This window comes from Marmota monax, unplaced genomic scaffold (genome assembly GCF_021218885.2).
Source record: "Marmota monax isolate L192 unplaced genomic scaffold, Marmota_monax_Labrador192_F-V1.1 WCK01_AAM20220418_F8-fsc00068, whole genome shotgun sequence".
Lineage (NCBI taxonomy): Eukaryota > Metazoa > Chordata > Mammalia > Rodentia > Sciuridae > Marmota > Marmota monax.
In genome coordinates, this window is record NW_026692352.1 from 7,587,994 (window position 1) to 7,612,584 (window position 24,591).

The 24,591-nt window shown below is 36.7% G+C and overlaps 1 protein-coding gene across 5 annotated transcripts in view; it reads right to left on the minus strand.

The window, feature by feature from the left end:
• The window catches only part of Pak1 (p21 (RAC1) activated kinase 1), a 148,868-nt gene that overhangs the window by 62,596 nt on the left and 61,681 nt on the right, over window positions 1-24,591 (minus strand). For 2 of the 5 annotated variants that reach the window (XM_046442047.2, XM_046442049.2), the window contains exon 2: window positions 3,008-3,221. In XM_046442047.2, coding sequence (XP_046298003.1) covers window positions 3,008-3,197 — 190 coding nt within the window. In that variant the 5' untranslated portion in view covers window positions 3,198-3,221. Of the gene's footprint in view, window positions 1-3,007; window positions 3,222-18,070; window positions 18,275-24,591 lie in introns of those variants that run through there. The other 3 variants (XM_046442048.2, XM_046442046.2, XM_058578564.1) reach the window with 3 other exon arrangements.

Below are 24,591 nucleotides of genomic sequence, written 5' to 3' on the forward strand. Positions count from 1 at the left end.
ATCACCACAATCAATTTTAAGGCATTTTCATCATTTCAAAAAGAAACCCAAGGGACCAGAGTTGTGGCTCAGTGGTAGAGCACTCGCCTAGCATGTGTGAGGCTCTGGGTTCGATCCCAGATACCACATAAAAATAAACAAATAAAATAAAGGTATTGTGTTTATCTACAACTAAAAAAATTTAAAAAAGAAAGAAACCCAAGAGCCAGGCAAAATGGTGCCCACTTGTACTTCTAGCAACTCAGGAGGCTGAAGCAGGAAGATCAGAAGTTCAAAGGCAGCCTGACTCAAAATAAGATTTTTTTTAAAGGGGGCAGAGTATCTAGAGATACAGTTCAGAGACAGAACACTCCTGGGTTCAGTCCCCAGTACCATAAGAAAAGGAAGGAAGGCAGAAAGAAAGCCACATTTCTTAGCTATCACCCCATAATCCCATCTGCCTCTTGGCCTCTGCAGTTCTAGACAAGCACTAATATGTTTTTTGACTATGAATTTGCCTTTTGTGGACATTTCACATAAATGGAATCATATACCATGATCCGTTATGACTGGTTTATTTCATTTAACCCAATATTTTTAAGTTTCACCATGTTACACCATGGATTTTATTTTATTTTTTGTTCTCAAATAATATTTATCTATGCATTAGTTGATGAATATGGAAGTTGTTTATATTTCTGGCTTATTATGACTAATGCTGCTGCAAACATTTAAGTAAAAATTTTTATGTGGCTGTGTATCATTTCTCTTTGGCAGAACTGTTGGATTATATGATCTCTCAACATTTAACCTTTTATGGAACTGCCATACTGCTTTTCATAGTGACTGTATCATTTAATATTCCCACCAGCAATTATGTGAGTCATAATATCTATACACCTTCACCAACATTTGATATAATCTGTCTTTTTCATGACATCCATTGTAGTAGGTGTGAAAGAATATGTCATTGTGGTTTTGATTTATATTTCTCTGATGACCAATGACATTAAGCATCTTTTCATGTGCTTCTTTGCCATTTGCATATCTTCTTTAGAGAGATATTTACATATTTAGAGAGATATTTCAGATCCTTTGTCTAATTTTATATTAGGTTATTTGTCTTCGTATTGTTGAGGTATGAAAATTCTTTATGTATTTCTAAATACAAGTCTCTTTAAAATGCATAATTTGGGAAAACTGTATCCCTTTTATGGGTTACCTTTTTTTCTTTCTTGATGGTGTCCTCTGAAACACAAATACTTTTGATTTTGATGATGGCAGAAATTTTAGTTCTCAGTTTGAGTCAGAAAAATTTAAACTTTTTAATTTAAAAAGTCCTATTTCACTACTGTGGAAACTTGGGCTGAAAGCCTAATTATTTACAGAAGTCAAGAATATTGGTTGATAAAGTACAATATTAAAATTAACACATACCTACATTGAGAGATTTAAAAAATTGTCTAAATATATGGGAGAAGGTTTCAGGGAAGGGTAACACTACCTAGATATAAATCTCTTATAAAATATATAATTTGGGAAAATTACCTAGCACTTGTACTAAAGACATGGACAGCCACTTCATAAGTGAAGTAGTCAAGAAATCAAAATACCTTCTCTTCTGTTTAGACCTCCAAAAATCCCACAATGAAGGTGAAGTAGAGGAAAGGATACCTACACATAGATATAATCCCACAGTAACTCATTAAAAGTCCTCAAAAGTTTAGTTATTCATTTCAGTTCATTTAAGTTAATCGACAAACATTTACCATATGCAAAATCTGCCTATTAGACATGTCAATAAAAGACATCTTTTCTGCTCTTTAACCACCAATCCTAATTTGTTCCTCTTCCCTATGTTCCTCATTTGATTAATGATTCTAACAACTACCATCTCCCTTGGTCAGCAGTTATGCAGTTATATTTGTCTAAAACATGGGATACTTTCTCCATCTTATCATTGTGCTTTTTATATTTGCCCCACTGTTTCGGAATCCCAGTTCTGATTTGTCATGTAATCCATAGCTGTGTCTCCCAGCTTCTATTCATCAATAAAGGAGTAAAGAGAGAACTAGCATTTGAGTACTTTCCACATAGAAGGTACTATATCAGAAAATTTGCATGTAATCTTCAGAACAACTCTGTGAGATATTATGTCAGTTTTAAAGATTGGAAACTAAAGGTCAAAGGGGTTAACCAACTGCCTAAGGTCACAAGGCTGGTTAAGTGGTGAAACAGGTCTATCTAAATCTGAAGTTCATGATAACTATTTACAGGTAGAAAGCCAATTTCTTCAGTATGCCACAAGAACAAAGACCTGCAAGCATAACTGAGAACTTCACTTCAGATCAACCAAAACCTCAGTTAACATTTTTAGGGTGAAACAAAAAGCTATCTATGTGGACATCCAAAACTCTGTTTTTCACCACCTCTTCCATAAGGATGTCAACAATTTTTTCACATGTATTGTTAAAATCCTGATCACTCTTCTAAAAGTTTTACTCATAAGAAAGAAATGAGGCTGCTTAGTATGACTGATTCATAGTGAACTCACAATGAGTCTTACTTATCTCTGCTTCCTTTTCTCAGCCATTCCTTGCTATTCTTACTGATATTTAATCCCCAAATCTGGGTGTAAGACCAGGAGATCTGAATAAAGAAGATGCAATCAAGAATTTGGAAAGAAGGCATTCCAAATGAAACTAATTTTGGAAAAACATAGACATTTCAAAATTCCTTATATTTGTGAAAATTGTTTATAAACACAAATGGCTTCAGAATGTACAAACTCTGGCAAAAGCATAATTATTCTCTTAGAATTTTGCTCAAATAAAATTAAACAGTACAAAATGGGACTATTTTCCATTTTTTGCCATTTAAGGAAGGAAAGACAAGGGAAATATTAACAAGAAAATAAAAGGTATTAAAGGAAAATTCAGTCAAGGAAGGACAGATCTTTTATCCAAGTTACAAAAAGTTATTTTTTAAAAAAGCATACAAATGAAAAGAAAGAAAGAAAATACCGTACTTTTATCTCCAGGTAAGATGGATCTGTAAAATCGGTCTTTCTTTTTCTTCTCCTCTGGGTTTGGAGGCAGAGGTTTGGAACCATGATTTAGGGTTCCAGTGTCTTTGCTGCCAGCTCCAATCATAGTGCTGGTGTTTCTCATCGGAGGGGCTGGGGGTTTGTCTTGAATGTCTAGGCCGTTATTTGACATTGTCACCACCACCAGCAGCAGCTACTGGAATCAAAAGAAAGAACATAACTCTTTTATTATTTTTGAGCAAAAGGAAATGCATGTTAAAAATGTTCAAGAATCCAAATTATACTGTTCACCACGAATATTTCCAGCCTATCCAGTCAATAATATTCATATATATAAATGCCTACTGTGTGCTAACCATGGCTAAAAACTCACTAGTATCCTGCTTTTCTCTGCAGCCTCATATCTAAAACACTAGAGAACACAGATAACCATTGTGATGTAGCTGAAAAGAAGAAATTTGTCCTAGCAAAAACCAAGTGCAAGGGCTCAGTGGTAGAGCGCTTGCCTAGGATGGATGAGGGTCTGGGTTCGATCCTCAGTACCACATAAAAAAAGAAAGAAAAAAAGAAAGAACAACAAACAAATAAATAAAGGTTAAATTCTTGGGGGAAAAAAACAACAACAACAACAACAAGTGGGAAACCCAGTAATACTTACTAGCTTTAGAGAAATGTCTTAAACTGTTGGGTTCCATTTATTCATCTATAAGAAGGTTAAATACAATTGCTAACAGAATTTCACATAGTAAATTCTCTGACTGCCTCTAACTTTGTACCCTCAGGCAAGTTACACTTTCCCTCTTTGGAACTGACTGCATCAAGGATCAGCAAAACTGCTGTTTTTGTAAATGGTTTTATTGGAACTCAATCACATCATTCATATTCATTTACATATTGTCTCTTGCTTATTTAGGTTACACTAGCAAAGCTGAATACTTACAACAGAAACTATATACTCATAAACCTACAATATTTACTCTTTGGCCCTTTACAGGAAAAGGTTGCTTCCCTGGACTGTATCTCCCTCCTCTAAAATTCTATCTTATTTTATATATATACATATATATATATATATATATACACACACACACATATATATATATATATATATATGATTGTTAATGTAGTAACCATCCTGCTGAATATATTGGCAATCTCTAATGCTTCTGAGAAATGAAATAAAATCTAAATTAAAGGAAAAAAATCTCTATTACACGCTACCAATAGTTTTAAGGAAGACAAATACTATTACCTTCAAGTAAGCAAAATTGTCCTTGACAGTGGAGAAACATACATGTATCCAGAGTTCATAGTTTCTCATTATTCGTGTTACAGTAGAAATTATATCTTTAATTATGACTATTTAGAATATAAGCTCCTTGGATTCAAACAAACAGTACTTTAAAGATAAAAGTCTTCCAAAATAAAAACCATAATAATCATACAAGATATTTTAGAAATGTAGATGCTATGGCCTGGCCCCATAAAGTTTGATGTAGTATGGCTGGATTAAGGTCAAAATTTATACCTGGTACATGCCTAAAATCCAGCAGCTCAAGAGACTGAGGTAGGAGGATAGTGAGTTCAACGACAGCCTCAGCAAAAGCAAGGCACTAAGCAACTCAGCAAGACTGTCTCTAAATAAAATACAAAACAGGGCTGGGGATGTGGCTCAGTGGTCGAGTGTCCCTGTGTAACCCCCAATAAAAGAAGTAAGGTGTCCTCTTCTCCATGCTCCAAGACAATGGATACATTTCCAGGTTATCAAATTTCTTTTTACTATGTTATAATTGTTTACTGGTATGTCTTCCCCAGAAGCCAGAATGTCCCTCAAATATTGGACCCAATTTTCCATCTCTACAATCCAGCAGTGCCCTATATAGTATCTAATTTATAATATACTGAATATTTTCATTAATAAAGCTTGTACAGGTGTATGTGTGTGTATATACACACATACATTGCCTTTAAGGAGTTTAATAATACAGATGAAATTCAAGGTCCTTCACAATCGACATCCACTTGCCTTACAAACTAAGCCACCATACCTAGATACAACCTACATTCAAATTATAACTCAGAAATCTGTTCTCCTGGACTTTCCAAGTTGTGTGTGTGTGTGTGTGTATTTGTGATGTTAGGGATTGAACCTGGGTCTCACACATGTGCCATACCACTGAAATACACAATCCAGGCCATCAAATAGTCTTAGTTACATACATTTACACACACACACACACACACACATACACCATCATGATTCCTGTCAATGATTTCTCTCTTCTGACTAAAAAAATATTACTCATCTTTTGCAGCAGGCCCTGGATTCAATGCTCAGTACCACCACCAAAAAAAAAAAAAAAATCTTACTCATCTTTTAAAGTCAGACTCAGATGCATTTATTTGCATAGTTCATCTAAACCCACCATTAGCAAACCAACTGTTCCTTACTTTTGTTTTTGAGCAAAAGAAATCAATTAAGCAAGGACAGTTTTGTTAATCTAGATTGACTCTCTGGGTAGTGTGGTTTTTATCAATTTCTTCCAGTTTCACTTCCTAAATTTGCCTTTGCTTTTCCTCCCAGCCCCGACCCAAAGAGAGCATCTACTATCTCACTTCTTAAGTATACCTTCCCACTCCAACTGCCAGTTTAAAAATTATACCCCTGCAGCCACCTCATACCCTAATCAAGCCCTCCCTAGATTTCCAGGTCCTTCAGTCAATGGCTTTGTTGAATGTAACTCCTTTCAGGCCCACAGCTCAGGAGTATGCCAGAAAGGCTTTACCAACCTTACAGGCTTTTCTCCACGTCTTAGTCTTTCAATATGTTTGGAGAATTCTCGGGGCTATAGCTTCATTTTCAAAAGGATTCCAACTTACTAATAATCTAAAATCTGTTGAAATCTAATGTTTTAAACTTTTATCACATTCCAGCCTAAGTTATCCTACTGTACTTAAAAAAAAAAAAATTCAATGACAGGAAATTTACAATTTCAAAAGATAGCTTTGTCTATCTTGTCTGCTCATTTAAAGAATTCTCACATACATTAAGTTCTATCTATCTCATACTGCATCTCAATTTTCTATTTGCCCCTACTTTCACTCTCCTCCTTGGCAGACAGACTATGCTCCTTAAGGATAAAGTTCATATTTTATGTATTTCTCAATCCCCAATTCCAGGCCTGGCACAGAACAGGCAACCAATAAAGATTTGTTGAACAAACTTGGTGAAATAGAAGAACAAGTGAATAAACAAAGTAAAATAATCACTTCCATCTGTTAGTCCAAAAATCCCATTTCTCAGAGCTATTCACAAAAGTCTATTACCTCTCCCCCAGATAGAACTTTAGATACTTGAAATAAGCTTTCAAGATCTCCAAAATCTATTCTGAATGCTAAACTTTTCTAGTACCTTCAAACTACACCCACAGAACACAATTCTGTACTTTCTTGATCACTGTCCTTTGAATTTATTTGAACTCAGGGTTTGTACATTACTTTCCAGTTTCCCTGCAGCTGACCAAGTAGCCCTTTCCTATAATTGCTCCACAGTCTTTCCTGTCTACACTCACGGATCTCCTCACTGGTCATTTTGTTCATCTATGCTCAGCACAATGATTAGCACATTTTAAAACTTGTTTGCAGGAAAACAGGAACTGAAAGGAGAAGAAAAAACACTCAACTCTTGAATGAGGATAGCAAACACATCTTAAGTCTTCTAACAATCCTTGTAAGCAACAGGCTTGGGAGGATGAGAAACCAATGCCTTCTGATAAGATGCAGTATGAAGCTAGACCCAACAACATTTATAATGAAAGTATAGATGGAAGTCTTCTATCCATTCCAAACAATGAACAGACAACAGAGAGAAAGACAGACTGGACCACATTTAACCAGTGCCCCAGAGACTCAGGGAACCTAATAATTTATGAGAAAAATATTATACTGAAGTAATTAATTATTAATCATTGAATGACTAATAAATGTAGGATCATTGTGAAATTTCAAAAGGGCCACCAGTAGGGTGACGTATAAAAAGATGACTTAAAGCAGAAGATCTGGGTTTAAGTCCTGGCTCTGTTATTTATTACAGAAGTCTCAACACCTACAAGATGCTATTTGATTTCCCACTATGCTATCTCTAGACTTACACTGGTCAAGGGGCAACTAAGGAGGGATAGTAACTTGTGTCTCTTTTGAGCATACTATAAAAAGCCTAGGTACAATGTTAAAACATAAAGACAAGGAAGAATACACTTTTCAGGTAGCCACCATATGTAAGCAACTTTACATACTGAATAAAAGTGGGTAGGAATTTAGGGAAGGAGTGTGTTCACTGACAACTACCTCTTTGCATTTTATAACTCTGGATTCCACAGCCACTGTTATTAAACAGAACAAGGAAATCAAAGATTTTAAGATGTACCTAACATCAAAGTCAGAAGCAACCTTAGAGATAGATCATCTAGTGAAAACACTTCATATTCAAGGTAGAATTATTAAGGTCCAAAGAATAGGAAGAAATTCATTAAGGTCACACAGCAATTTAAAGATAGATAGAACCATCTCTAAACAAATAAAAATGTTACTCATCTTTTACTCATTCTTTATAGAAAAACTCAATTTTTTTTTCAGTATTAGAAATTCAGGACCCCATGCATGCTAGGCAAGCATTTTTCTATTAAGCTACACCCCTATCCCTTCAAACCTCATCTTTAAACTCTCTCCCAAAGTATTTTCCAACTATACTGTTCTTGAGGTAATTTTAGCCCATATGTGCATACTTTTTCTGATATGAATTCTGCTACTTCTGATTTACGTTTGGGTCAGTCAAATATAGGCAATGGGAGATATAAAAATATAATAAGCATGTGTGGGTTGAACTTGATTAATATTTACCAAATGTTTAACATGAGCTAAATTCCATAAAAGGTAAATGAACTTGTGCTTCTCAAACTAAAAAAAAAAAAAAATACCATAAATGTGGGTATTGTGACTAAAGACATGTGAAAGTTATGTACACCTTTGATGCATTTCCAGATTTTGCATTCGAGTACTGTTCAAATCAATAAACATTAAAAAAAATAATTTTTTTTAAGTTGTAGAGACACAATACCTTTATTTATTTATTTTTATGTGGTGCTGAGGATCGAACCCAGTGCCCCACACCTGCTAGGCAAGGGTTTTACCACTGAGCTATAGCCCCAGATCCTCAAATCAATAAACTTTTACTGAATATTTACATTTAAGGTGCTATGTTGGAAACCAGGAATAAATAAATAGACAATGAATAAATGAATGAACAAATAAATAAATGAATAAGATATGACCCAACCCTGGAGGCTTTCACAGTCTAGTAAGCCAAGAAGCAGGACCTGGAAAACCACAATGCCAGGCCAATTATGAACAATGCTGTAGAACAGTAAAATGTCCAAGCACAGAAATGAAAGACTAAATTGAACTGGGATAATCATGAAGTTTCACAAAAAGTGGTATTTAAATACAGCAACTTAACAAATAAATAGGTCAGCCTAGAGGTCTCCAACTCTTGACTATCAGGTTTGGACTATTATTCCCTGTGAGCTTTTAAAACACCAATGCTGAAGTACTTAGAAGAAACTGTACCAATACCTGCAATTTACTTTGAAATGCATTTTTTTTAAAAAGATTAATAGATGAGTACAAGGATGTGATATAATGTAATACATGAGTTAATGTTTAAGATATAATTGATGCGATAAAGTGCAGTCATGCATTGCTTAACAATAGGGATATGTGCTAGAAATGTGTCCCTGTGTGAATATCACAGGGTATATTTACACAAACCTAGATGGTATGGGTCAATCACTCATGGCTTCTGACCGTAACTGAGAGACATGGTAGGACTGGGATGTGCTTAGCAGTAGAGTGCTTGTCTAGCATGTGTAAAGCTGGTTTAGATTCCCAGCACCACAAAAAGAGAGAGAGTGACACATGTGATAAACTCAAGATGTATAAGGCTGCTGCCAGCACAACCTAACATATTATTTTACAGTAAACTTATTTTTATAAGTACACTCTAAAATAATAGGGAAAAAATGTACAGCAAATACATAAACTATAGTTGTTTATTATCATTAACAAATATAATGTACTACACATAATCACTTTGTTGACCAAAATGTCATTCATTATGCAATACATGAGTATGTATTAAAATGTGAATGGTAGCAGAATCTAAGTGGTGGGTACACAAATATTCACTATAAACCCCTTTCAATGTTCAAAATTTTTCCTAATATAATGTTGGTAGGAAAGACACTAATGCTTGGGCTGGATCCGGATCTTAAGTGTCTGATTTAATTGGTCTGAGATAGATCCAGTCATTAGTATCATACCTAGCCTAGCCCAAAGAAAGAAAACAGGTAATAAATACATAAATAATATTGATGCAGAAAGAAGATGGCAAATGCATCCTACAGAATAGAAGAACATGAATGTGAGAGTACAGTATGGTAGAATGCAACATAATGGCTAACTACAGTGAAAAACTGAAAAAGTGGGACACAGCATATCACCACGGGCCTTTTATGTACTGTACCACACATAGCATGGGTCAGAAAAAATGATCTTTTCTAAGATATTCTAGAGCTGGGCAATAAATGCCCAATCTTAAAAATAATAGATGATATTGTTGATTAAAAAGCAAGGCTGTGGAGAGACAACAATAAGAGAAAAGAGGTGAGCCTGGAGAAAGACACCAGTTGCTATCCATCTGTACTGAGGACTCTGAGCCTTGAGCTCACAGCATGGGACAGGGAGTTAGGACAGTCCTCAAAACTTCCTAACAGAGTTGCTAAAATTCTAAGAAACTGTTTTCCTAAAGAATCTCCTTGATTAATTACCTTTACAACTAAGATTTCAGTCATCATTTGGAGCTCATATTTTAATAATCACTAACATCAGATCCACTTTGAAGTTTACAGAAAACTTAGAAATCTATTTAGCTGGTATCATTTTTCTCATTCATTAAAACAAATATTTATCATCTACTGTTTGCCAGGCTAGACTAGGTGCATGGAATAAAACAGTGAGCAAATATGAAGAAGCAAAGTTTCAGAGATGCTGCCAGTCACCCAGGGCCACACACCAAGTGGGCATCAGAGGCAGGGACCTGAAATGATGTCTACATGGCAACAGAACACTACACCATACACCACTGCTGCATCGAGAGGCAAAGAAGTAGACTAGATCACTTCTAATATCACTAGGTAATTTCTCAAGCCATTATTTAAAATGAAAGAGGGAAAGGAAAAAGAAGAAATGAGACCTACTGCACATACTAATCACATTTCTTACTTTGAACAACCCAGGGCAGCTACAACGGGCACGACCAACACTCCTCCCAGAACTAGGAAGTATTATACGCCCTTGACGCCTGGTTATGAGAATCTGATCTTTAATTAATCTGTGCCAAGAGGTTTTCTTTGGCAGGAGACTGGGATGCCGCAGCCTTGAATTTGCTGAGGGATGTCCTTCTAACACGTCAAAGACATCCCCACTATGCAGCCTCCAACCACTTGCTCTGCTTTAGCAACAAGAAAATAACTGCTGGGGCAGCAGAGAAGAAAATCGTAGATTGTTTCTGAGCTTTCAGAAAAGCTACTTTAATTTCTCCTCCTCCATTGCCTCTTATGTAAAATACAAACCAGGCTAAACTATTTTATAGAGTTATGAGAATTCAAAAGCCTACACACACACACACACACACACACACACACACACACACACACAGCACCAGCATGCTGCTTGGCACAAAATAGATATCCAATAAATATCTGTTCCCTTCCCCACCTATTCTAGGTTCATCTGTACTATTCCCTAGAATAGGAGGTGGCCATCAGTATGTGGTCATGCTTTCATGCTCCTGTCTTTCCCTTACTGCTCTATCTGCATAATTGTCCCAACTTGTGTGCCAAGCAAGCTCCTACTCATCCTTCAAGGCCCCCCAACTTGACTCACTTTCTCCAAGAAACCTCTGCAGAAGCCCCTTCCTCATTTCCTCAAAATTTAAGAGCACTTTATATTTCTATGGAGCAATCTCAAATTTCATCTTATTGACCATAATTCATGACCTCACCAGACTATGAATAACTCAAGGGATGAAGTTGAGTTTATTTAATCTCTATGTCCCCAGGGTCCACCCAGCACAGATATGGCACACAACAGGTAATTAACAACAGTTTATCTTCTAAGGCAGCCTGTTTTTTCATGGAAAAAACAAAGGAGCTGGAAGGATCCTAAAGAATCAGCCAGTTCCAAACCTTTATTTTATGAGAATCTGAAACCCATAGGGGTATACAATTTATCTAAGATCACTAAAAGAAATATTGATAAAGACATAACTAGTCTCTGATTATTCTGAGTCTCTTAGAAACATTCTTTCCACATTAACTGTAGATAGAGTGAGCAAAGTGCCATACCTGGGAGGCTTACAGAATTAGAGAAATGTGAGAGAGAACAAAGTGGGATGGAAAGGGCTGAGAGATTTGGAGTGAGAGATTTAAATTCACATAGGTTGGCCCAATCCTATATACCCACCCCTCCCACAAACACTACTTTCTCACTTTTAACATCCCTGTAGATAGTAACTAGAGTACTTGCAGAAAACAGTGCTTACATGTCTTATAATCCTCTCCATACTATCTTGGGAAATTCATGACCAGTAGCTCCAGTTGAGTTGTTCCCAACAGTTAAGGCAAAAAATTCAAATTTAAGCTAGGTGTGGTGGCATGACTCTGTAGTCCCTCCCAGGAAACAGGGGACTCTTATTCTGCTGTCTCCTAGATGTTTGAACTTCCAGCCAATCTCTGCCTGAACATGTCCTATAATTCCCACACTGCTACATGTTGCCTCAAAGGAATAATTTCTCTTGAAGTGTTGATAACCACAGCATGAAAATGGGCCACCCTTCCTTCTTTTAAAAATAATCAGGACTAAGCCAATCAATCCTCCTGTGACTGTTTATGTCAGTCATCCATGATCACTCAAACTCTCATCCCCAGCCTTCTCTGTAGAGCCTCTATTCAGACAAAATTCGCTAACTCTTCCCTGACCCTGGAACCCTTTTCACTATTTCCTTTGGAACTTTCTATTTGTCACTGGCTAACTCCCTTTTGACTTCTTGCCTTAAAAGAACCTGGCTATCACTTGAAAAGACTTCTCTAGTAGCCCTCTCAACTGCAGGCTGTCTTCTCTCTCTTAGTCATGCCACAAGTTTTGTACTTAATTTTAGGTGCCATTTGCAAATGATGTCTTTACCTTCCTCTTATAAAAACTTCTATTTTCCTTTGAGTAACCTACTGACTGCTATCATACTTCTTTGCTGCTTATATTTCCTTGTCACTCCCACTCAAAGGCTTTAAGTTCCTGGCTCAGTCTTTCTGTACCAGTCTAGTTATCACTCTAGCTGACTTTAACAGCCACAATGACAATTCTATCAATACCACTTCATTTTCTGACCCTAGGCCCAACTTAGCCAATAGTCCCATGATCACATCCTGGACCTGATCACCAACATGTGCATCAACTCCAATATCACAAATGAATTATATATATTCCAAATACAGCAGCTCACTTGCTAAGAACTATTACAATTCCTAGATTTCATTTTGAGTTTTAATAAATTATCCATCAGTTGCCCCGCCATCATTTCTCTCTTTACCTCATCATAGTCTCTCAAAATTATTCAAACATAAAAAAAAACAAAAACAAATACTTGCCCTTCTCTCCCTTTCCAAAATTAAATTGGTAAAATTCCAGCTTTAGGATAGCTGAACTCGGTGCTCTTTAAACTGTCTCTATACTGAAGCAGCCAGTGTCTTAGAGAATATAACAAAACCTGGTTTCCTGCTTTCCCTTGAAAGTTGACTTCCTACATTACTTCCTATGACTTCCCACTCACCCTTCCCCTTAGCTGATGACCTTACTTTCAAGGAAAAAACAGAAATTTTTGCAGGGAAACTGCATCTTACAGATCCAAATCTTTATGCCTCTCTGTACCTCTGTTCTCCTTCTTCCCTCTAATTGTAACAAAGGTGTCCTTCCTCCCATCAAAAACCATTCTCTTGGGCTGGGGAATAGCTCAGTTGGTAGAGTGCTTGCACCACCAAAAAAAAAAAATTCTCTTTTCTCCCTGTGTTCCTTCATTTGCACTCCTTCTCACCTGGAATGATCTCTTTCAGTTATATCATGCTTTCTCTCTCTGTTAGATATATTCAGTCATTTGATAAATTTTGTCACTCAACAAGTATTTATTATAAATACACAACTTATCATTACTAATCTAGTTGAACAAGAAAAAATTTCTCTGCTCACTAGGTTTATGGTCTAGTAAGAGAAGTAAACAAAGAAATGAACAAATAAATACATGATGTCAAGTCTATATGTATGTGTGACTTGTATGTGGTATATATATACAATAGACTTTTATTGTGTATATAAATAAACCTTTGAGGAAGTGACATGTAAGACCTAAATTAAATGAAACAACAAATCATAATAATATCTAGAAGAAGACATGAGAATATACTGGGCACCTAGAATAGCAAAAAGCCAGCAAGACTAAAGTTGAATGAACAAAGAGAAATGTTGTAAGAGACTGAGATTAGCGATACAGTCAGAGCTCAGATAATGCAGGGCCTCATAGGCAACAATAAGAAGTCTAGATAAGACTAGACAATAAGTAGCAAGTATAGGAAGACACTGAGGTATTTTTCTCTTTCCACATTTTTTATTGGTACATTATAACTGTACATAATGATGGGATTTGTTGTTACGTATTCATACATGCACACAATATAACAATATAATTTGGCCAATATCACTCCTTGGCACTTCCCCTCTCTATCCCCTCTTCTCATCCCTTGGTCCCTTAACTCTACAGATCTCCCTTTGATTTTCATGAGATCCCTGCCCACCCACCTTTATTTTCCTCTTTTCCTCTCTAGCTTACACATGTGAGAGAAAACATACAACAAACATTTGAGTTTGGCTTATTTCACTCAACATAATGGTCTCAGGTGTCATCCACTTTCCTGAAAATGACATAATTTCATTTTTCTTTATGGCTGAATAAAAGTCTATTGTGTATATATACCACATTTTCTTTATGCATTTATTTGCTGATGGACACCTAGGCTGGCTGTGAATTGTGCTGCTATAAACATGGTTATGCATATATCACCTATAGTATGCTGACTTTAATTCTTTAGGATAAATACCAAGGAGTAGTATAACTGGGTTGTATGATGATTCCATTCCTAGTCTTTTGAGGAACCTCCATACTGATTTCCATAGTGGTTGTACTAATTTACAATTCCACCAAAAGACACTACAGGATTTTGAGCAGAGATCTGACATTCAACATAATTGCCTTCCCTTCTCTTTCAAATACTTTCTTGACTTCTGGGGAAGCACATTCTCCTGGTTTTGCTTCCACTTTTCTGTCTACTCTTCTTTCCTTTGTAGACTCTCTTCCAGTTATCCTCACACATTTAAGGCTCAGAATCCCCTTTACTCTTACACTACACTCCCAAGATGCCCTCACCCATTCCCATAGCTTTACATTCCATAGGTATAGTGATGATGCCCATGTTCTCTTGCCAAACAGCTCTTTCATACTAATAACTATCTATTAGACAACTCCACCCACATTGAAGTACTGGTGAGAAATGCAGGTGCAGTTGTCCAGTAGATGGTTAAAACTAAGATGACCAAATGGAACTCCTGGTTTTCACATTATCTGTCATGAGTTTTAATTATATTTGCTTTGTTATGACACATCTCCCTCAATAGACAATAAGCTTTACAAAGTAACAATTAAATCTCTTGTATTTACCAAATATACCTAGCAACTAAATAAAAGTTTGTAAAAGTAGGCACTCAGTAGACCCTAAGATTTACTAGACCCTGTCTCTTCCCTCAAAAAACTCACAGGCAAGGAGAAGCAGACACATAAATCACAATAACTACACCAAATATAAGTGTCACAAGTGCTGGGTTTATGGCTCAGTGGTAGAGCACTTGCCTAACACATGTGAGACACACTGGATTCAATCCTCAGCACCACATAAAAAATAAATAAATAAAATAAAGGTATTTTTTTAAAAGTGTCACTAATGAGTGTTGAGAAAAAGCACAAAGGTGCTAAATGAATCCAGACAAGGGGCCCTTAAAAGTCTAGGAGTCTTCAGAGGTGACTTGAGAGTTTATTTTTATAAGATAAGAATAACAATTAAAAATATATACAATTATTATTTCTTTTTTATATAATTACTTTTAAGTTTGATAATAACCTTTCAAGATATATATATCCTCCATTTTATATATGAAGCTTAGAGAAACTAACATTCAGGTAACTAGTAAACAGTAAAATTAGGATTTGAATTGAACTCAAATCTACTTTAATCTCTTCCCTATCTCTTTTTTTATGTTTGCGATATCACTGTCATTAAAAATAATATCTTTTATATTTGCTACTCATAAAAAAAGCACTCTTATATACCTCTTGGACTCCTTTTTTAAACATGGGCTCAATTATCAAGCCCTAAAACCTTTTGTAGTCCTTTTTCCCTTATTCATTGAAAACTGAGGCTCAGTTTTAGACTAGTCAGTGGCATCACTAGGCTTTCAGGCTATAGCCTCTGAACATTTTTTTCATTACTTGAGAATGCATTCAGGAACATCCATAAAAACATCTGTATAGCACTTTACTCTTTGCACACTCTATGCACATACATGGTTGATAACATGATGTAAGTGCATTGATATCACCATTAGAGTAGACTTGAGTTTGGATCCCAGCTTTGCCACTGACTTGCTGAATTTAAAGTTCCCTCCTCTACATTATCACAGCCCCCTTGAGATTCCCTCTACAAAACTTATCACATGAGCTTCCATAATCCTTGACCTGAATTTGAAAGTAGTAACTGAGATCAATTTCCACTTTTGTATCCCCAATACTAGTATAACTAGTATAAAGATGATGATTCATAGAATGAATGGGTGCCACATTGAAACATACACATTCCACATTCCACACAGTGAGTGCCAATAAAACAGCAGTCTTATCATTCTTATCTGCTTCCCCTCTCACCCCTCACTTTGGGGCCACTGCTTAAGAAAAATTTGCTGAATAAAAATATAAACAAGCCCAAATAGCCAGTCTTAAGAGTAGAGAGAATGAACTTATATGGTCCCCTTTCCAAGCCTATAATCTTTCCTTATATGCCCACCCCATCCACCCAGGTGCCCGTGTCACCGTCTTCATCAAAAAACCACTGTCTTCTCCTCCAGGACTGCTCCTTCTCTTCTCTCTCCACCCACCCCTGCTACCTCCCTTTTTCTCCCTTGACTCACAGGTCCTTTCCTCCAAGTCACAGTTCTTCTGAACTGCCAAAGAATCAATGGTCATTTCCCAGTCAGTTATCTCAAAGGGAATTTTAGCCTCTGCCCAGCCCTACCTGACACTCTTGCTCACCTCCAACTCCAGCCTTGAAAAGCTGCCCACTTCCAATCTTGCTTCTTCCCCATTGTCCACCTGCTGTCCTCCACACTCCAAGGGAAGAAGGTGGGGAACAAATCCATAAAGATGGAATGCTTATTGTCATGCACAAGGCAAAGCATGGGGGCAGTAAAGAGAGACAGACATTTGGGGAAGATAAAATTTAGGTGAAAGCTAAAAGCAGGGGGTTGGGTAGAAAACAAGGAATGTTTGGACCTCACAAAAACTACAGCTAAGGACCCTATAAATAAGCAACCTATATAATGAGAAACTATAACCAAAAATTCTAAGAGGAAAAGAGAAGAAAGTCTAAACAAGAGGCAGAGGACCCAAGAGAAAAAAAGCTTATGAAGGTGGAGAGATGAGAAAAGGAAAACAAGAGGACAGCAGAAAGAAGGGAACAAGAGAGGTGGATAGGTGGGGGCAGGGACAGGAAAAATGACCAGGAGGAGAAAGAAAGAAAGAAAAGGAAGGAGAGATAGAAGAGTCACAGAAAAACTGGGAAAAGAAAGGAGGTTCAAAATTATCAAGGCAGGTTAGTATCAGGCCTGACATGAGTTTCCTGGTGCCAAATAATAAAGAAAGGGAGAATTATAGTGATCAAGACATTACCCAGTCTCAAGGTCTGTCATTTACTTAGCAGAATAGAGTGCTCAAGAGAAGGCAGCCTAGTCTAAAGCAGCTTTATATCTAATTATTGAAGAATTGGCCAGGTCAGAGAAAAAACATTAACATACTTTGACCTGTTTTTTCTCAACGCCACCTCCCTACCCATAACATACCCACAGTCAACCCTAATATAAGCATTGGCATTCTCAGCCTCTGTCTTGCCCCTGAACTCACTGGGTTCTAAACAGACCATCAAGATGTCATACAAAAGGCTGGCTGAAAGACAGGATACCAGTGTCTGCGTATACCAAGTTCACCTAGGTCTCCCACAGTGTTGGGGGACATCTGTACAACCTATTCAAACCCTTTAACTAAATCACCTTTCCAAAAGACTGACAGCCTGGGAAAGCCAGAGTTCCAAACAGAATGTCACGCCCTTCGTTGCAGATAAAGAAACTGAGGTTCACAGAGGCCGCCAGAACAGGACCAGCACCCAGGTCTCCCAATCTCCCAGCTCCCTCCACTTCTTATCAGAAAACAATGCCCACAGGCCAGGGTCCCAGCAAGCAGGCTGTCAGCCAAGGCAAGGAAAGCATCAGCCTGGCCACTAAGCAGAGGAGTCCTTACAAAGGAGTGGGCCCCCTAAAGCGGAACAGTTCCCCAAAAGCCCAGCTTCCCCTTCACACCCTTCCCTGGCCAGAGCTCTGATTCCAGTGAAGGCCTAACCCTGGGTGGGCTCAAGTGTAGGTTCCACCCTCCGCCCTTTCTTTCATTAAGGGTCCCTTAAGAAAGGGGAATGTAATACTCCCCCAACATCTCCACTCCAGGAAGCCAGCAGAGACCCGATCAGAGCACAGCCCCGCTGGGCAAACCGCAGGCAGGGCCGGCATTACCTGGAGCGGAGAGCCGGCCCCGGCATCTCTGGCGATTGTTTCTGTCGCAGAGCCGCACCTCTCCCTCTAGCCGCCCAGCGGTGCGCACAAAGCCCGGGCTCCACCAGCTCGCTTGATTTGTCTGGGCCGGGCTCTGGCAACGCAGCAGCCCAGCTCCCGAGGTGCAGCACGCTCGCGCCCTCGCAGGCAGCAGCAGAAGAGGCGCCCCGGCGGTTTGACGAAGGAAGGGACAAGGGGCGGGGAAGGAGGGAGGGAGGAGGCGGGAGGAGGCCGCCGCTTCTCCTTTCTGCAAAGTGCTGAGGGTGGTGACGGCTCCCTTCCCACGTCTTGCCTCTTCTCCCCGCCTTCTCTGGTAGGAGGTAATTTCTCTCTAGGGCCAAGCTTTCCAAGGCCTGCTAGAGTCCTGGGTGAGCCCCAAAGTCAAGGAAAAAGAACCAGAGCTCCTTGGTGCCTTAGTTTCTGCAGCTGGCACAGAGGAGTCTTCTAGACCTCAAATCAGATTCAGAACTCTTTATCACAGTAAGCCTCCGGAAAGAGATGCAGATTCACCTTATCCCCCTACTCTACTCTTCTAAAAATGCTGTCCCAGGAAAAGGCTGGGTGGGCTCTCATAAATGCTTGTAGGCAAAAAAAAACAATAGCTACCTAGTCATTAAGAGCTATATTGTGTACCATATGCTTTATAAAACTCACATCTACCTTATAAAGGAGGCACTATATTAAATCACGTATGTCAAAATGAGGTCAAGGAAAATGTAGTCTCATACAACATTTCTATAGCACCTAATTGTGTATCAGGCATGCAGATGGAACCTGAGCTGAATAACACTACAGATTATTCACCAACACACTACAGATCAGACACCCCTAGTGGATGTCTCCCAAAAACTGGAAGAAAACACACACACACACACACACACACACACACACGTTCACACTTTGTCAAATGCTCCTTAGGAGGCAGTATTACTTAATTATTCACCCCTCTTACCCAACCCACCCTTGCTCTTGAAAGACAAGGCAGGAGTCAGGTTACACAGATTATCTCTTCCAGGTCATAATTGGGAGTTCAGATTTCATTCCCCTTTTCAACAGGAAGACTTTGGAAGGTTTTTAAGCAGAATGACAAGATCTAATATTTTAAAAAGATCACTGACTGATCCATGGAGAAGGAGACATGAAAACAACTTAGTATATTCCTATAGAGCTCAGGTGACAGAAAATAATTTAGACTAATGTAAAATAAGATGAAAACATAACCTCATTCTAAAGATATAGCTTAGTAGAAACAGCAGCAGAATGGGTATAAGACAGAATGAAATAAGAGAGAGCAGTGACTTAACCAAGATCAAACATCTGGTAAATGATTAAAGTATCCATGCCCTGGTCTGACTCCTAAACCTATGCTTAATTTATTTCTCTTGCTTATTTATTTATGTCTGCCATGCTGTTTTACATGAGATCACTGTGTTACATGAGACCTCTATTAACAGCAATATCTCTCTCTTTACTGCCTGGCAAAGAGCAGGTAACCAGCACTAAGCCTGATTTTTATGGTATGAATCAATCTTCTTGACAGACATCTACAGTTTCATTCAGTATGCCCAAATTAGTCTAACTGAAGAGGATGTTAGGGAAGAACTCCATGAATAAAGAAGGAACTTTTAAAAGTATTTATTCACCCTTCTTAGGCCCTGAGGACATGTGCTGTTCCAACCAACAGAGATCTCAAATTTAGTAGAGGAAATTTCTTGAAGACACCTAGATTGACACAATAATAAAGATGAGGAGATCAACTACATTCTGAGAACTCAGTGTCAAAGTGCTTTTTCTGTTATTCACTCTATAATTGGAATGAATGATAGTATAAGACCTTGACTTTACACTATCTTTCATACCAATTTACAGAATAAATAACAGAAAAAGTTCTCTGACTTGGACACAGTTTTTCAAACTAAACTATCAATAATCACACCATTTCATCTTATTCAACTTTCCACCCCATGTGGCATCCTCTTATAGATGGTCATCCAGGCTTTGCTGGAATATACACAGAAACAGAGAGATCACTTTCCACTAGCATTATAAAAATAAATAAACAAATCATCTAAACACAGATTTTTTTTCAGAAAAATTAACTCAAAATGGATCATAGGACTACATATAAAATGCAACACTACAAAATGTCTCAAAGATAACACAGGAGAAAATCTGGATAACCTCAAATTTAGCAATAACGTTTTAGATATAATACCAAAAATATGATCCTTGGAAGAAAACATTGACAAGTTGGATTTGATAACAATTTACAACTTCTGTTTTGCAAAAAAATAAGGTTAAGAGAATGAAAAGACAAGGCACAAATCAGGAGAAAATATTTGCAAAACACATCTAATAAAGAACATGTATCCATATTATAAAAAGAATTATTTTAAGATTTTTTTATTGTTTTTTTAAGTAATTGCATATATATTTTTATGCAGTGCTAAAAATAATTGAACCCATGCTAGGCAAGCATTCTGCTACAGGCTACAGCCCCAGCCCCCAAACTATACAAAGAATTCCTAAAACTGAACAATAAGAAAACAAATACCCAATAAAAAAAAATGGTCTATATAAAGATCTGGACAAATACCTCACCAAAGAATATATACACATGACAAATAAGCATGTAAAAAGATACTCAACATAGTAAGTAAGTCATTAGGGAGCTGCAAATTAGAACAACAATGTGATATCACCACATACCTATTAGAATGACTAAAATCCAAAATATTGACAACACCAAATGATTATGTGACATGGAACAGCAAGAATTCTCATTCACTGCTAATAGAAATGGAAATGGACTCCAATTTGAAAGATGATTTGGCAGTTTCTTACATAACAAAATATACTTAACTAAATAATCCAGCAATTGCACTTCTAGATATTTAACCCAAATAAGATAGAAAATATGTTTATATAAAAAGTGGCCCATGAATGTTTATGGCACCTTTATTCATAATTGCCAAAAACTAGAGGCAACCAAGATGTTCTTCAATAAGTGAGTGAATAAACTGTGGTAAGTCCATACAATGGAATATGCAATAAAAAGAAACTATCGCCACACAAAAAGGCATGGAAAATTCTTAAATGTAGAATGTTATGTGAAAGAAGCCAATCTGAAAAATGGATTAGGAATGAAAAGATAAAGCACAGGACATTTTAGAATGATGAAAATATTCTGTATTATACTATAATGGTGGATACGTGACATTATGCATTTGTCAAAATGCACAGGACTATACAACACAGGGAATAAACTATAATATAAACTACAGACTCTGATCAATAATAACACATCAATATTGGTTCATTAATACTATACTATTGCAACATGTTGATTAAAGGAAATCAGAAGATGCACAGAGGTCTCTGTATGTTCTGCTCAATTGTTTTATAAAACCAGAACTCCTCTGAAAAACAGTCAATTAAAATAAAATAAATAAAGGGAAAATATCAAGTGAAAAAAAGGATAAGATGAAGGTTACTTTCTTTTATTAGATTCATTAGACATAAAGCTACTCTGCCAAATTGCTATAAACATTTCTAAATACCTCACAATTTCTATGCTTATCGCACTGCAGACTGGGAAGTTAGTGTTTTAGGGCCACCTCCACTAAACAGAGTCCTCTTTTAATGATTCTCAATGTCTGGTACCCCTAAGAGGAACATAAAACTCTGAGATTGTTCTGACCCCAGCATAATATAGTAGGACAATCACCTCCTTTAATTATACGTAGTATTTCCAATAATTCAGTCTGCAACTGCACTGGATTTTTAACCACTGCAGTGCCTTTGTCTGACATTGAGCTTAGGCAGCCAAAACCACCATTTTCATAAGAATAGCATCATGCTAAGTTTCCTTAGTCCGCTCATATGTTGCCATTTCTTTGACCCATAAAATGCAGAGCTTTACTCTCATCCTCTTAAATTTCACCTTGCTGGCGTTAGCCCATCTATTCAAGCTCTTACTCTCTCCCTCTGCCAACTAGCATATTAGTTCTCCTTTCTAAACTCTGTCACCTGCAAATCTAGTAAGCATTCTTCAAGTATTTATTAAACATTTATCATATGCTCTTATCTGTCCTAAGTTTTGGGAATTAAAGATCACCAAAAAATGACCTATACCTCCAGGAAATCACCACTAATAGGGGAGGTTGGTATACATTAAACTACAAAGTGCTACCCTAGAAAACTGAATAAAATAAATAGGATGAGGTAAAAGAAGCAATAATATATCTATGGAGGCAAAATTAATATTGTCAAAATGACCATACTACCAAAAGTAATATAAAGATTCAATGGAATCTCCATCAAATACTAATGACATTCTTCAAAGAACTGGAAAAAACAATCTTTAAATTATTTGGAAGATCAATGTCAGATTATTAAAAACTACTGACTAAAAGATATAATGAAAGAAAATTTTGAACTGAAGGATAATGTAGATATAAAATATATAGTGTCTAAGTGCAGGCAAAGTACTGCTTGAAGGAAAAATTATAGTTTTAATAATGTCTACATAAGAAGGGGGGAATATACATATAGGGCAATTATTTAAACTACTTCACAAAGCTAAAAAAAGAAAACAAATAAAAAAGAACAATTAAAGCCAAAATAAGTACAATAAAATAAATAATCATATAAAATCATAAATTCATAAAATTGATAATAAACAAGGAAAATTAAAATCTACAACTAATTTTTTAAAATATTTTGAAAATTAATAAACTCTAGCAGAAAGGATAGATGTCCTTAATATTCAGGAGTAAAAGAGGGAAGTAGTATAATAGTTATGGAAAATTAGAAATGTAAGTTTCTGGGCATGTTGGTTTACAGCTGTAATTTCAGCAACTATGAAGGCTGAGGCAAGAGGACCCCAAGTTCCTCAGCAACTGAGTTAGCCCCTCAGCAACTTAACAAGACTCTCAATAAGTAAGTAAAAACTTATTTACTTTTCTAAATATTTGCTTTCTTATATACCCCTGGGGATGTAGCTCTATGGTAAAAGCACTCCTGGTTTCCATTTCCTGTATAAAGAAAGAAAGAAAGGAAGGCAGGAAGGAAGGAAGAAAGAAAGAATTTTTTTAATTAAATAAATAAATATAATGAACAACTGTATTGAAATTAATCTAAAAATTCTCATGAAATGGACATTTTAAAAATAATATGTTACTCAAGCTAATTCAAAATAAAATCATCAGAATAAAAAAAAAATATTTGGAAGAATAAGAGATCCAAAATAGCCAAAGCAATCCTGAGCATGATAACCATATTTGATCTCAAATTATACCACAGAGTTATAGTAACAAAAACGACATGGTATTGGCATCAAAATAGACATGAAGACCAGTGGAACAGAAGAGAGGACACAGAGAAAAAAAAAAAAACACATATTTATAATCATCTGATATTTGACAAACGTGCCAAAAATATGTTGCGAGTAAAGATAGCCTTTTTAACAAATGGTTCTGGAAAAACTGGATATCCCTACGTAAAAGAATGAAACTAGATCCCTATCTTTCACACTGCACAGAAAATCAAATCAAAATGGATCAAAGATTTAGGAATTAGACCAGAGATTTTGCAACTACTCAAAGAAATCATATGATCAATACTCCAACATACAGGTGCAGGTATCAACTTCCTTAACAAGACCCCTGATGCTCAAGAAATAAAAAACTCGAATCAATAAGAGGGGAAACATTAAATTAAAAAGCTTCTACACAGCAAAGGAAACAAGAATGTAAAGGCAGCCTACAGAGTGGGAAAAAAAATCTTTGCCAGCTGCTCCTCTGACAGAGGATTAGTATCCAGAATATAAAAAAAACTTCAGCAATTATGAAGGCTGAGGCAGGAGGACCTGCCTCAATGTTAAGTTTTCAAAAAACTTAACACCAAAATTAAATAAACAAATAAAAAGGGCTAGGGATAGGGCTCAGTGGTTAAGTATCTCTGGGTTCAATGCTGAGTAACAAAAAGAAAAAGGAAAAACATTGTTGCCAACAAATATATGAAAAAAATATCTCTAGTAATTGGGGAAATGCAAATAAAAACTACTCTAAAATTTTAATCTCATTCCAGTCAGAATGGCAATTATTATGAAACCAAATAATAGTAAATGCTGAGGAGGATGCAGGAGAAAAGGTATATGCATACACTGTTGGTGGGACTGCAAATCAGTACAACCATTCTGGTAGGCAATATGGAGATTCCTCAAAAAAGCTGGGAATGCAACTATCATATGACCCAGCTATTCCATTCCTTGATATTTATCCAAAAGAACTAAAATCAGCATACTATAGGGATACAAGCACTTCAATGTTTATAGCAGCACAGTTCACAATAGACAAATTATGGAATCAGCCCAAATGCCTTTCAATAAATGAATGGATTAAGAAAATATGGTATATATGCACAATGGAGTTTTATTGGGTCATAAAGAAGAATGAAATTATGGCAGGCTGGGGTTCTAG